Source organism: Salmo salar, chromosome ssa19 (genome assembly GCF_905237065.1).
Source record: "Salmo salar chromosome ssa19, Ssal_v3.1, whole genome shotgun sequence".
Taxonomy (NCBI): domain Eukaryota; kingdom Metazoa; phylum Chordata; class Actinopteri; order Salmoniformes; family Salmonidae; genus Salmo; species Salmo salar.
This window is the reverse complement of record NC_059460.1, coordinates 70866307-70880904: the sequence shown is the minus strand read 5'-3', so window position 1 is coordinate 70880904 and position 14598 is coordinate 70866307. Positions and strand designations below refer to the sequence as shown.

At 41.8% G+C, this 14598-nt stretch overlaps 2 protein-coding genes across 5 annotated transcripts; one reads left to right on the top strand and one right to left on the bottom strand.

Annotated features, from left to right (window-relative positions):
• Window positions 1-1649: 1649 nt before the first annotated feature.
• Window positions 1650-5532, bottom strand: rpl21 (ribosomal protein L21). 2 transcript variants are annotated; one of them, XM_014159459.2, is made up of 6 exons: window positions 5308-5532; window positions 4452-4530; window positions 4185-4246; window positions 2790-2902; window positions 2157-2307; window positions 1650-1772 (listed from the first exon to the last, which is right to left on the bottom strand). In XM_014159459.2, exons 2-6 carry the CDS (start codon window positions 4516-4518, stop codon window positions 1683-1685), a joined length of 483 nt encoding a protein of 160 aa, XP_014014934.1. In that variant the 5' UTR covers window positions 4519-4530; window positions 5308-5532; the 3' UTR covers window positions 1650-1682. The 2 variants fall into 2 exon arrangements, with proteins under 2 accessions (XP_014014934.1, XP_014014933.1); XM_014159458.1 differs by having other exon boundaries at window positions 4452-4523; window positions 5308-5416.
• A 69-nt stretch (window positions 5533-5601) lies between these two features.
• Window positions 5602-10256, top strand: usp12a (ubiquitin specific peptidase 12a). Of its 3 annotated transcripts, none has more exons than XM_014159446.2 (10): window positions 5602-5777; window positions 6072-6238; window positions 7327-7407; window positions 7592-7805; window positions 7961-8196; window positions 8376-8452; window positions 8573-8656; window positions 8783-8980; window positions 9070-9148; window positions 9414-10256. In XM_014159446.2, exons 2-10 carry the CDS (start codon window positions 6191-6193, stop codon window positions 9513-9515), a joined length of 1119 nt encoding a protein of 372 aa, XP_014014921.1. In that variant the 5' UTR covers window positions 5602-5777; window positions 6072-6190; the 3' UTR covers window positions 9516-10256. The 3 variants fall into 3 exon arrangements, with proteins under 3 accessions (XP_014014921.1, XP_045557793.1, NP_001133405.1); XM_045701837.1 differs by having other exon boundaries at window positions 5890-6238; NM_001139933.1 differs by lacking the exon at window positions 5602-5777 and having other exon boundaries at window positions 6157-6238; window positions 9414-10255.
• Window positions 10257-14598: the final 4342 nt, after the last annotated feature.

The following is a 14598-nucleotide window of genomic DNA, read 5'->3' as shown; positions in this document are numbered from 1 at the left end:
CTGATTAAACAGCACAATGTCAAGATAGGACAGGGGTAATCCCTCCTCCCTACACACACAAAGTACACAGTCAAACAGTACCACGACACACACACATAACAGGCATGGCTGCATGGTCACGCCACCAGAAAAGAGATGTAACACTTGAATGAAGAATGATGTACTTTACACTAAAGACTGAACACCAGCCTATGTTGTGATTGTACTTGAAGGGCATTTAGGGGTTCACTGAACAGGTCAAACACTGCTCTCAAATGCATCTAAACCTGATAGGACACAATCAACATTTACAGGGAATAGCTTTTTCAGATGTATTCTCAGTAGCAGTTTATGATCATTGGCATGTTTATAGGAGCCTGGGCATTCAATCATTCAAACTGTACTATGAAACCATGACAAATGTACTACATGGAAAGCTATTCCACATCAAGTAACTAATACAAGCAGTAAAATCTGATAAAAAAAAGATAAAATACACCTTCTGGAACAGTGGGAACTGTGGAGACATGCACAGACTGTTGTAGATATGTGGTATACACCTTCTGGAACAGCGAGGACTGTGAAGACATGCACAGACTGTTGTAGATATGTGGTATACACCTTCTGGAACAGTGGGGACTATGGAGACATGCAGACTGTTGTAGATATGTGGTATACACCTTCTGGAACAGCGAGGACTGTGAAGACATGCACAGGCTGTTGTAGATATGTGGTATACACCTTCTGGAACAGTGGGGACTGTGGAGACATGCAGACTGTTGTAGATATGTGGTATACACCTTCTGGAACAGCGAGGACTGTGAAGACATGCACAGACTGTTGTAGATATGTGGTATACACCTTCTGGAACAGTGGGGACTGTGGAGACATGCAGACTGTTGTAGATATGTGGTATACACCTTCTGGAACAGCGAGGACTGTGGAGACATGTAGGCCGTTGTAGATATGTGGTATTAGAATAGTAGCCTGAGGGCACGCAATGTGGTGTGAAATGTAATGGTTTTTTGTTGTTGTATACAGCCTTAATTTCTGGATCCCAGGAAGAGTAGCTAATGGGGATCCATAATAAAAAAATAATCCAAGGATCAGTCAAGGGAATGTTTCCCAAATAAGTACTGCAGCTCCTATAGAGGAAGGCCCTTACCCTGGTGCACATTGCCACCTGCTGGCCTGATTGATGTACTAGCAGTTATTTCCAGGAAGTGCAGTTAACAAGGCAAAAGTACACCTTGAACATTGACATATTTGCAACACAACCAATCCATTTTAAATCAACATACACCCAGATGTTCTTTATTTTTGACAATGGACAGCACTCACATTTAAAGTGTCAAAACACTTCACATTAATGTCAACTCAAATGCAAGTGTAGAGTGCCTGAAGTGGGTTGAGTAAAAGCTGTGTGTGTATACTTTGAGACTGCTGTGCTTGTAGTTCTGTTCGCAAGTGAAATAGAAATCGCATTTCACTTCCCTCCGAGTGATCAATGAAAGAGAATCATTGAACGACAGCACCTACATAACTCAGGGTATCACAGAAGGGTCTCCCCCTGCCCTGAAACCAGCTCCTTTTCCATTGGGTAGTTTTAGATACAGAAGTTACCAACATCCCTGCATGTTAGTGTACATAAGAGACTCAAGTTCACATAATTCTGTGCAGAAACAGTTTTATTTTGGTCACAGTTATGCCATGAACTCATAGGGGATGGGCTCCAGCAGCTGGGGCTCATTGCCCTTGGTGCTGACAAAGCGGGCATCACGGGGAGCAGTGGGCTGCAGGGGGAGATGAGGAAATGACAAATGCACAGATGAGATGCCACTACAAATAAATATAATACAAATTAAGGTTAAATAAAAATAGCCATTTAGCAGGCTTTTATCCAAAGCGACGTAGTCATGTGTGCATACATTTTACACGTGGGTGCACAATTCAAAGGACTGTTAGAAATGATGACAAGGCTGAATTACCATTACAGAATGCATCAAACAATCAAAACATTCCACTAGATGTGTTGATGTCCTTTCTATATCTTCAATCTATCTGGAATGTTCAATTCTGTAGAATAGTGACCAACAAGGCAGGTCCTAGAGAGCTATAGGATGTACAGCCCGTTAAAAGCCTACTGACAATGGCCCAGGTAAATGTGCTCTCCATACCTGGCGTTTCAGCTCCACCCAGGTGCCCTTCTGCTTGGCCTCCACCTTCCTCTTCTCGTTCTCCTTGACGCGCTGCAGGAAGCTGTCCCTGCTCTTAGAGTGCTTCACGTGCTCAATTCGTACGTTGATCCTCTTGGCCAGGATCTTACCCCTACAGAGAGAAGGGGAGACCGTTTTCAGCTTGGAAATAAATCAGGGATGTGGTCAGCACAACATACAAAAGGCTACTGGTCACAAGATGGATGAAAGCAGCATAATTGAGACCCTGACTTATCAGAAAACATAACGCTTCCAAATGGTGAAAGACTTGTGTTATGCCATGACCCGCAATTGTTTTTGTTTTTTTGTCTCCTTCAACAACCCAAGTTCAAACATACGGTAGGTGCTTGGCCAGGGTGCTGAAGTACAAATACTGTCCCCCACGTGAATGACCACTTAAGACATGGGACAGCCCAGGTGGCAAAGTGAAGGTGGGGTTTTGAGATGGGCAGCAATCATACTTCTGCAACGTCAAACTTCCATTAGAAAGATACCGGCAGGGCACATCCATTTCCTTTTATTAAAGACCTAAAACATGACCAAGCTGGAAAGGAAACCGATACTGACCAATCCACCATACATTGCAGTACTTACTTGACCTGCTTGTTGACAATGATGCCGACAGCATGTTGGGTTACGTTGTAGACTCTGCCCGTCTTGCCATGGTAGCACTTGTGAGGCATTCCTTTCTGGATGGTACCTGTACCCTGGAGGAGAGACATTCACAATCTTAAGAGTTGGGTTTTGGTGAAGTCCAAAATAAGAGCAAAATAATAAAATGTAGTTACGCTGCAGTCACTACCAATAGTCAGGTTTCCATCCAATTCTCATGTAAATATTCAAAAACCTGCATGAAAACACGCATCAGCGGTCTCTTTACAGTCCCCAAGTCCAGAACAGACTACAGGACACACATAGTACTACATGGAACTCTATTCCACGTCAAGTATCGCACGCAAGCAACAAAATCGGAAAAAATATCAAATACACCTTATGATACAGCAGGGACTGTTGTAGATATGTGGTAGTAGAGTAGTGGCCTGAGGGCACAATGCGTTGTGAAATGTATTGTCATGTTTTTGAAATTCTATACAGGCTTCATTTTGCTGGAACTTGTGCTATGCCATGACCTGCAATTGCGAGATTTTTTTTTGGTGTGAGTCTCCAACAACCCAAGTTCAAACATACAGTAGATGCTTGGCCGGGGTGATAAAGTACAAATACTGTCCCCCACGTGAATGACCACTTAGGACATAGGACAGCCCAGCTGGCAAAGTGAAGGTGGGATTGCGTTTTTGGTGAAGATCTGTTTCCAACAAACTGACTTTTTTTGATAACGTAGGGCACATAACTTGCCGTTAAATTCCCATGTACCAAATGAAAAATACAAGTTAAATCTGTTTCCATTGCATTTTCAATGTCACAAAACCTGTTGCATTATATAGCAAATGTGACCACTATCTTTAACCAACAGCTCACAGATAGCCTACCTCAAACGATCTACGTTATGAGATTATAGATCAAAGCAATGTCATTTGTATGCATTTGTCAAACAGCAGCCAAGCATCAATCATGTCACCAGAATAAGACCCTGGATAATTATTGGACAGAAGCATCAAGCTCATCACATTGCACATTCATCACCCTGTGAAGTTGATCAAAAACGCATTTAATCTATAGCCTAATAAACTGCATGGTTTCCGAATCGTAGTGGGAGGTCCACACCATATCATTGCATGACTACAAATGTACTTCGATATGAGTTATTATATCAATATATGCGCACTAACGTGTTTCTGCCATTTTTTGCATTATTTATTTGACACAAAAAGATCACACCCTATAGAACGAACAAATTGTGTCTGCATTTATAAAATTGTTCCAGTGTCAGCCGGGTGGTGACTTTCATGCGTCAGGCAATTCATCAGCATGAAATGGATAGATGGAAACCTGGTTAGTGAAACCTAGAAAAGGTGGAACAAACCCTACCTTGATGTCAACGATATCGCCTTTCCTGTAGATACGCATGTACGTGGACAGGGGAATGGGACCTGAGGAATAAAGTACATTGATTCTTCACAACCAACCAAAACAACAATTCTAAAATGGGCTTGGCGTAACTAATGAGGGCTAATCAGCTGTGGATCATGCCAGTAACACCCCTAATCTCGAGTTCTTTATTTTAAATAACTCAGAAATTGTAGTGACCTAACGAGACATTTCAGTATATCTTCAGTCTTTCTGATATGAACTCACCATGCTTGCGGAAGGCCCTGCTGAACATGTACCTCGTCCCCCTCCTCTTGCCTCTTGTGTTCGTCATGATGCCTGATTACTTGAAAACATGGACATTCAAATGTTAGATAAACACAATGGCAAAGTAGGAATTCTTCATTACTGTGGCTGTAAAATGTATGGTTACAAGAGTGGTCTAGGACTTTGTATAGTAGAGTTTAATACAGTCAATGGATGTAATGCTGTCAAATACAAAATCTTAATTTAACCCCGCCCTATGTATCTATGCTATGTAACTAAATGACCAATACAGTGATCTGATTAGCGTTAGCCTGACAACTGCAACCTGTTGTGACAAAGTGAATTTCACTACAAAGAAAAACAATGTTCTCCGAATCATAACTAGTGATTATTATAAGATCCATACCAGTACTAACAATAAGGGGACACGCAAAAACATGGAAACGTCAGTCAAAAATACAACGCCAAAAAAACAACGTGAGCTATTGAAGTCTAACGTTACCTAGCTCACAAACTCCGTCCAATACCAATAACGCTTCATTTTCCCAGATTGACAATTAAGTTAACTGCCACGTTGCACCAAAGTTAATTGGAAAGTCAAATGTTCTGGCTGTGAAAGCCATTGAGCCTAAGAAATAACAAATCCAGAGAACGCAAGTGGTTCGGCCCGCATGGGCAGCCACGCTGTTACCCCATTAACAAGTCGTGTCACTATACGCCACACATACGGTCTTTAAAGGATGAATTCTCGCCTCAAAAATAGACTGTGTTTTAACATACTTATGTCAATGTCTTTATATGCATTTAAAACGATATTTTATAAGTTTACGGTCTTTAAATACAGAGCACATCTTACCCCCGGTAGCTCGCAAGATGGCGGGTACGGCGGAAAGAGAGAACGAAGGACCCGAAACTCCTCCTTCTAAAATTGATTTAAGCATGGCCTTCATATTGCCTGAACAAACATGCTGGGGTACAATCATTTGTTTCCCCTCTGCGCTGATCTAAGTTCAGTTTTGGTTCTCTACCTTAATGACTAAGCTCCATTGGTACAATTTATAAAATGATTTCAGATCAGATAATAGCTAACTTCCTTTCCCATTGGAATGTTGAGGCACTGTGAAGCGTCCTATAACCAGTACATGTCAGTGAACTGCTGAACGAGTCATCTGATTAACTTTTGTTAGCAAAATGTATTAAAATAATGCATATTTTGTTGTGCTTGTACATTATCGAAATAATTGATTGATGAACTGCTGACCGTGACGGCTAGTTATATAGACAAGTAAATTGGATTCTAGTCTCAAAAGCCTGATCAAAGTTTCAGTGAGTTTGACTCTGGTTTGACATTAATTACAGTCGTCATTCTCTACACTGCTGTGTGTCCAGAATTGCTCATGTGGGCATATTTGTGAATGTTATATTATCTACGCCACAGAACATGGACATCGGATGGAGGTTATCTTGCACGGCGCTAAAACGGTCACGGCTAGAAAGGATCTAGCTTTTGTCAAATTAACGTCAAAAGTAGATTTTTTTGTTGTTGATGTATTTTAGCTAATTAGATATATTCTAAACCTTTACCTTATTCTCCTTAATCTGACGTTAATTTAACAAAAGATGGATCGCCTCAAGAGATGGCCCTCTAAGACCTAGCGGAGCTCCCATCGCCCGTCCAGTGTGCCCTGTCACAAGGGAGTCCTCCTCGCGGTGATTGGGTGGAAGATGGCGCTGGGCGAATGGAAATCCTAATGACAGTTTCCAAATTTGCCTCTTTTTGTACCATGGTGAGTAAATGGCATCTACTAAACACATTGCAAAGTGATGAGAGAGTGGCACGACAACCGTGGTTGTGTTGTTACCATTTTGCGTGACATGGAAGATGGTTAAAATCGTCTGCTTTTCTGTTGCTACCCAGTCAGTTTTCCTGGCTTCACTGACACGACATTGTTTTTGACTTACGTTCTATTGCTAGCTATGATAACTAATGTCGTAGGCCTTTAATTTGTTATATTAGTGAGCTGTTTATGTATGATCTTGCATTAATTAGTGATGTTTATCTCCTCCCGCACTGCATAGTTCTGCGGCTTCAGCACCTGGCACTGTAACGTTAACTGTTACCGAGGCTAGCTAGCTTGCACGTTGATTTTTGCAGTAAAGCAGTGTGGATGTCAAGGCATTTCAACACTGGACACAATTTGAATACTAAATCAACAGAACTCCGTAATTGTTAGCTGAGTTTACTCAACTCCACGATCAATGGCAAACCTAACAAAGTTATGTTCACAGTTGTGCTTTTCCTGTATGTGAATGCTAATTTAGCTAGCCAACATTTCCAGATATTTACAGTAGTTAGTAAGATATAACATTGTGACTGACGATATAGTGAGTTGTCTTCCTGTAGACCCCCTTTATTGAATTCTTCCGAAGCGCGAGCTATTTCTGGAACACAGCAGATGACGACATGATCAGCTGCTAGACAAGACTGGCTGTCAAATTGTTCCCAATTTACAAAGATAACTACTTAGTTTGGTGTCTTGTTTTGTAAGCTTTGTACAAATAATAAAACGCAGATATGAATATTACATTTGGCAAAGCTGTCAGACAGACGTCATTCATTTGGATCATACATTTAGTTTATTATGATCAAACCCAACCTCCGTCCATGTAGGCCTACTCAGGAAATCCTGGTTGCTGTGCATTTTCACAGCCTCTGATATTAAGGGTCATGTTCCATTAACAAAGAATGACACAGTCGTTCTGCCCCCCCCCCACTGACAGCTATTGGCATTGGATATGAAATTCCATTTGGAACTATTGATCGGTACACACTCCCATCGACCTATGCCAAAAATATCAGCACTTTGTATTACAGGGCGCCAATGCCTCCGCTCTGGAGAAAGAGATTGGCTCAGAGCAGTTCCCTGTCAACGAGCACTACTTCGGATTGGTCAACGTAAGTGAGAGTGCCGTAGTTCACATGCACATGTCTGCATAATCTTTGTTACAGATTACATGTGCCTTATCCATGCAGACGGTTATAGCCTGTGTGTGTGTGTGTGTGTGTGTGTGTGTGTGTGTGCCTGTGTGTCGAGCTCTTTGCCTTACTCTTTGTATCTGTCCTTGTATTTGCCCCCCAGTTTGGGAACACGTGCTACTGTAACTCGGTGCTGCAGGCTCTGTACTTCTGCCGTCCGTTCCGGGAGAAGATCCTGGCATACCGCAGCCAGCCCCGACGCAAGGAGAACCTGCTGACCTGCCTGGCCGACCTGTTCCACAGTATCGCCAACCAGAAGAGGAAGGTGGGAGTCATACCACCCAAGAAGTTCATCACGCGCCTACGCAAGGAGAATGGTGAGCGGGAGATGGTATGCTTGTAGTTCAGGATGGGGGGAGACAGACCCTCTCTCCCCTGTTTCCCCAGAGGTTGACCCTCTCCCCTGTCTCCCCTGTCTCCCCTGTACCCTATCCACCTCCTGTCCCCCTCTCCTCTCCATCTCCCTCTGCAGAGCTGTTTGACAACTACATGCAACAGGATGCCCATGAGTTCCTGAACTACCTGCTCAACACCATCGCTGACCTGCTGCAGGAGGAGAGGAAGCAGGACAAGACCAACGGCCGCCTGGCCAATGGCTCGCTCGACTCCCAGAACAACAACAGCAACGCCCCGCCTCCCTCCACCTGGGTCCATGAGATCTTCCAGGGAACCCTCACCAACGAGACACGCTGCCTCACCTGTGAAACGGTACACACCGTCTGAAGCCCCTCGCCCACATCAACTAGTGAAGTCTCTGTTGTTGTGGTCAGCAGGATGCAATGCATGTCGGTGATACGCTGTAGAGAGAAGGCTCAAATTCTGTTGGCACGAAGATGGACAAAATGAAGTTTCCATCTGACTCTAGTCATGCTGTTTTCTCCCAACAGATCAGCAGCAAAGATGAAGACTTCCTGGACCTGTCAGTGGATGTGGAACAGAACACCTCCATCACACACTGTCTCAGGTAAGAACACCTGACTACAATAACACATTACATATTGACTGGCCTGTGTATTGCTTCTTGCTCCGTGTGACTCCAAGTACTCTGACCCCTCCCTCTCCTTCTCTCCGTTTCTCCCTCCAGGGGGTTTAGTAACACAGAGACTCTCTGCAGTGAGTATAAGTACTACTGTGAAGAATGTAGAAGCAAACAGGAGGCACACAAAAGGTCAGTGTTGGCAGTGTTGTGTTCATTGTAAAAGTAAACAAAAGTATTATTCTGTGATGACCGTGTTTATCGCTAATATAATGTGTGTGAGGTTGTGTCCCCACTGTAATTGACTCCTTCCCCCAGGATGCGTGTGAAGAAGCTGCCTATGATCCTGGCTCTACACCTGAAGAGGTTCAAGTACATGGAGCAGCTACAGCGTTACACCAAGCTGTCCTATCGCGTCGTCTTCCCTCTGGAGCTCCGCCTCTTCAACACCTCAGGAGACGCAACCAATCCCGAGAGGCTCTATGACCTGGTTGCTGTCGTAGTGCATTGTGGGAGGTCAGTGTTGTTTACTAGGTTGTCTAAAAGTATTCTAACTGACCCTTAAGGTTGTGAGTGTGTTGCTGACTTCCTCGTCTTGTTTTCAGTGGTCCAAACCGAGGACACTACATTGCCATTGTGAAGAGTCACGACTTCTGGCTGCTGTTTGATGACGACATTGTAGAGGTAAGATATTGTATTTGTAGGTTGGTTCTTCTGTCCTTGTGGGGACTTCAAATCCCCAAAAGTTCCACAAGGATTGTAAAACAATAAAAATTCTCCCTTGTGGGGACATTTCCTTATGTCCACATGGACAAAGGCTATTTAAAAAATTTTAAAAAAAAGTAAAATGTTAAGCTTAGGGGTTAGGGTTAGGTCCCCACGAGGATGGAAGAACAAAACGTGTGTGTGAACATGCATTGACCCGTGTTGTCTCTCCTTCCCTCTGCAGAAGATAGACGCCCAGGCCATAGAGGAGTTCTATGGCCTCACCTCTGAGATCTCAAAGAACTCTGAGTCAGGCTACATCCTGTTCTATCAGTCAAGAGACTGACTGGTCCTGAAGAGGACAGTACCTCTCAGTGGAGTGGAGGACCATACTAGTGTAAACTGCTCTGTGGTGTCACACACCTACTGAAGCTCAGCCTATCCTCCCTTCCTACCTCCCCCATCCCACTCCTAACTTCCTTCCTCCTACCTCCCTCCCTCCCTCCTTCCCCCCCTTCCTCCTACCTCCCCCACCCCGTCACTTAGGCTGGAGATGCTGCTACTGGGAGTTGTGTCAAAGGTTCAGTGGACGTTGTATCAAAGTTTTGTGAGTTGGAAAGCTGTTTAATGACGGTTGTACAGAGGTTGTGTGACTGAGGCAATGGTTATTGCATGGGGGTTCGGGTGGGGTGAGTGGGTATTTAATGATTCATGTGTTGTAATAGCGGCCAGGCGTCTGCACGCTCCCTCAGACTGCAACTCTGCTTTGGTGCCTGGCTGGGGCCTAGTCAGAGCAGACCAGTTGACTGCATGTGGGGAGGTGACTGTTCCAAGTGTGAGACACTTGGGGCGTGTATTTCTACCGTGTACAGAGTGGTATTTGTATAAATATGAGAAGAATAAGATGATATTATCATAGGGAAAAAAATGTAAGACCTTGAAGATTATGTATTGTCACTATGGTGCACTTTTGATACCGTTTTGTAGGTGTTGGCAAGGTTTATGTGAGGGTTTGCTCGAGACGGCCTGTTGTGAAATGGTCATTTTCTGTTTTAAAGAAAAATTTAATAAAAGATAATAGATACAGGCTGAGAGTGTGTGTTCTACTTTCATAGACTGGTTCCTCTCCCCCAGGTGCACACTGATGACTCATCCTTGCTCAGCACTGCCCCTCAGTGGTTCTACCAGGTCACTACAGGTTCATACTGCAACAGCATAACAGCCGTGTATTTTTAATGAATTCACACCTCCAGTCATGATGCTGCCTATGTTAGCAGCCCAGCCCACCCACGGCTAGATGATGCGAGGACTCTGTACCTAAGGCAGGTGTGTGGAGGAGGCTACTGACTAGCCACCTACAGACAAAACTGAAGACAGACTTAATCAATGAATGATTGAAAGTGAAGGCCTTCAAGCACAGAGGAACTGAGAGTGGTGAGGGATAAGGGTAGATAGAAGATGGATGAGAATCGGGAGGAGGAGGTGGCTGACAGATTATGGTTAGACTAGACATGCCCAGAATAGCAAAACACAGGGGGCTAGGATGAGGAAAGAAGCACTCTGCGTCAACATGGCATTGGAGAAATGTGGACAAATGTCAGAATCTGAAGTAAAATAGGTCAAACCGTGAGATCTTGTTGCATGGTGATACCACAGCCTGGTAACAAATCATAACTTGTCCCTGCACTTAAATCAAATCAAATGTTATTTGTCACATGTGCCGAATACAACAGGTGTAGACCTTACAGTGAAATGTTTACTTACAAGCCCTCAACTAACAATGCCGTTTTAAGAAAATACCAACAACATAAAAAGTAAGAGATAAGAATTACAAATGATTAAAGAGCAACAGTAAATAACAATAGTGGGGCTATATACAGGGGGTACCGGTACACAGTGAATGTTTATTTATTTTATTTAACAATGTGCAGGGGCATCATCCTCTATTTCCTCAAAAAGGATGTCATCTTTCTGTCTAAAGTAACTGCCCAGTAAAAATCGAACTTTTAAAAGTTAATATTCTGTTGACTTATACCCAAATAAGGTTGTTGACTCGTCCTATGGCCTACTTGTATTTGTAGCAAAAGCATACGTTTGAGAAAAAATACCTAAACCCTACCTCAAACTAGTATCTCAAACAGACCATTTAAAAAAATACTTGCTATTTCCTCATAGAGGATGATGTCATCGTTTTGTCAACTTGCATCAATATTTTTATTTATGACTGGTATACGCCCACACCATTAATTATGTTGTTGGGGTATGCCCATACCATTCCAACACAGAAAAGCTGCTTTTTAACATACTTAATTAAACATTTTGGAAGGAATACTACTCAACTCTGTCATTAATCATAGGTCGTATTTCATAGAAATCTGGAAACAATGGACGGCCTATCAATTATTATTTTATTTTTTTGTTTATCAATTATTTTTTAAATGTTTTGCAACAATAATACCAATATAACACATCAATACAGGGACATTTCTGTGAATACAATGAAAAAAAATGAAATAATCGAACACCAGGCGACCAGGCAATGAGACAGACATTCAGAGACATAACTTCTAATCATTTTTCCAACTTTTTAAGTTTCACATGTTTGAGGGATTTATAAAATTGCAACAGTTCAATAAAAAAAAAAAAAAAAAAGACATTTGTCCACCCCATTTACATTTGTGAATATAATATTTGGCCAAAAGAATAATAATGTTAATAAAATAGTTATGATCTGAATTACAAGGATAAGCATAGTGTCATTTTTTAGATTTTATACACAACCATTCATGAATTTCAAGCCATAGTTTAATAGAATGGCGGCATGAAAAAAATAATGGCTCTATAGATTTTGAATCAGAAGAACAAAAAACACAAGGAGTTTTGTCAAAATTGAGTCTTTTGTGCAAGAAATCATTAACAAGGTAGATGGAAGAAAACATTTTTTAATTAGTTTCTTTAACTTTTGGGATAACTGGACAAGTAAGGTAAAAGGTAGTCACTTTTGATCATAGCATGGGTTGGTCACTTCCATATTAACATATTTCATTATAATCACCAAATATTACTTAATTAACTGCCAATCGTATCCACTTATTGTTGCATTTTTTATCCAAAAGATTCAAGTCATTAATTTGTAAACTTGGAAAAGAGGGAACAACCTCATAATATAACCAATTGTTCTTAATAAGTCCAAGTACAGGAAGTGGAATTGCTTTGCAATCCTTAATGTATCTTTACCAAAAATACAGACCCCTTTTAAATTCTCAGACTCAAAATATTGCTAGTAAATCTGTGGCTAAAATAAATAAAAGAGGGGACATTGGACAACCCTGCCTAATTCCTCTAGAAATAGAGAAACGAGGGGATGTGCCATTACTCACAGAACTGCTAATATCATTATATATCATCCTTATCACTATACAGAAATTCTCCCCAAACCCAAAAGTAGAGAGTTCTAAATAAAAAGTTGTGTTCTAAAGTGTCAAAAGCTTTAAAAAAAATCTAAAAACAATATAAAGCCATCATCTTCTATGAACTCACTGTAATCTAAAATATCTAAAACCAATCCTATATGGGTATGGAAACTCCTTCCTTTAATGAAGGCTGATTGAGGTTCACTGATTATATACAGCTGAAGTCGGAAGTTTACATATACTTAGGTTGGAGTCATTAAAACTTATTTTTCCACCACTCCACAAATGTCTTGTTAACAGTTTTAGTTTTGGCAAGTCGGTTAGGACATCTACTTCGTGCATGACACAAGTAATTTTTCCAACAATTGTTTACAGACAGATTATTTCACTTATAATTAACTGTATCACAATTCGAGTGGGTCAGAAGTTTACATACACAAAGTTGACTGTGCCTTTTATGGCTTGGAAAAGTCCAGAAAATGATGTCATGGCTTTAGAAGCTTCTGATAGGATAATTGACATAATTTGAGTCGATTGGAGATGTACCTGTGGATGTATTTCAAGGCCTACCTTCAAACTCAGTGCCTCTTTGCTTGACATCATGGGAAAATCAAAAGAAATCAGCCAAGACCTCAGAAAAATAATTGTAGACCTCCACAAGTCTGGTTCATCCTTAGGAGCAATTTCCAAATGCCTGAAGGTACCACGTTCATCTGTCCAAACAATAGTACACAAGTATAAACACCATGGGACCACACAGCTGTCATACCGTTCAGTAAGGAGACGCGTTCTGTCTCCTAGAGATGAATATACTTTGGTGCGAAAAGTGCAAATCAATCCCAGAACAACAGCAAAGGACCTTTTGAAGATGCTGGAGGAAACAGGAACAAAATGATCTATATCCACAGTAAAACAAGTCCTATATCGACATAACCTGAAAGGCCGCTCAGCAAGGAAGAAGCCACTGCTCCAAAACCACCATAAAAAAGCCAGACTACAGTTTGTAACTGCACATGGTGACAAAGATCGTACTTTTTGGAGAAATGAGAACTGTTTGGCCATAATGACCATCATTATGTTTGGAGGAAAAAGGGAGAGCCTTGCAAGCCGAAGAACACCATCCCAACCGTGAAGCACGGGGGTGGCAGCATCATGTTGTGGGGGTGCTTTGCTGCAGGAGGGACTGGTGCACTTCACAAAATAGATGGCATCATGAGGGAGGAAAATTATATGGATATATTGAAGCAAAATCTCAAGACATCAGTCAGGAAGTTAAAGCATGGTCGCAAATGGGTCTTCCAAATGGACAATGACCCCAAGCATACTTCCAAAGTTGTGGCAAAATGGCTTAAGGACAACAAAGTCAAGGTATTGGAGTGGCCATCACAAAACCCTGACCTCAATCCTATAGAATATTTGTGGGCAGAACTGAAAAAGCGTGTGCGAGCAAGGAGGCCTACAAACCTGACTCAGTTACACCAGCTCTGTCAGGAGGAATGGGCTAAAATTCACCCAACTTATTGTGGGAAGCTTGTGGAAGGCTACCCGAAACGTTTGACACAAGTTGTACAATTGAAAGGCAATGCTACCAAATACTAATTGAGTGTATGTAAACTTCTGACCCACTGGGAATGTGATGAAAGAAATAAAAGCTGAAATAAATCATTCTCTTTACTATTATTCTGACATTTCACATTCTTAAAATAAAGTGGTGATCTTAACTGACCTAAGACAGGCAATTTTTACTAGGATTAAATGTCAGGAATTGTGAGTTTAAATGTATTTGGCTAAGGTGTATGTCAACATCCGACTTCAACTGTATATTGGTCTCCAATTGTCCAGGTAAAGAGAGCCCTTCTTTGGTTTGTGTATAATAACTATTAGTTCCTGACTCAAAGAAGGAGGTAAGATAGCATTAGCAATACCCTCTTTGTAGACCGAAACCAATAACTATCTAATATCAAGCCAAAAATGTAGATAGAATTCAGGAGTCAGGCCATCCGGTCCAGGAGATTT

Excerpts from the sequence above, each read along its gene's own strand:
- rpl21 (XM_014159458.1), bottom strand. The coding sequence starts at position 5,401 with ATGAAGGCCATGCTTAAATCAATTTTAGAAGGAGGAGTTTCGGGTCCT. Across the intron at positions 2,308-2,789 it reads ATTGTCAACAAGCAGGTCAA|GGGTAAGATCCTGGCCAAGA; the intron begins GTAAGTACTGCA and ends TTCTCTCTGTAG. Across the intron at positions 1,773-2,156 it reads GGGTGGAGCTGAAACGCCAG|CCCACTGCTCCCCGTGATGC; the intron begins GTATGGAGAGCA and ends CTCCCCCTGCAG.
- usp12a (XM_014159446.2), top strand. The coding sequence starts at position 6,191 with ATGGAAATCCTAATGACAGTTTCCAAATTTGCCTCTTTTTGTACCATG. Across the intron at positions 7,806-7,960 it reads GCGCCTACGCAAGGAGAATG|AGCTGTTTGACAACTACATG; the intron begins GTGAGCGGGAGA and ends CTCCCTCTGCAG. Across the intron at positions 8,197-8,375 it reads GCTGCCTCACCTGTGAAACG|ATCAGCAGCAAAGATGAAGA; the intron begins GTACACACCGTC and ends TTCTCCCAACAG.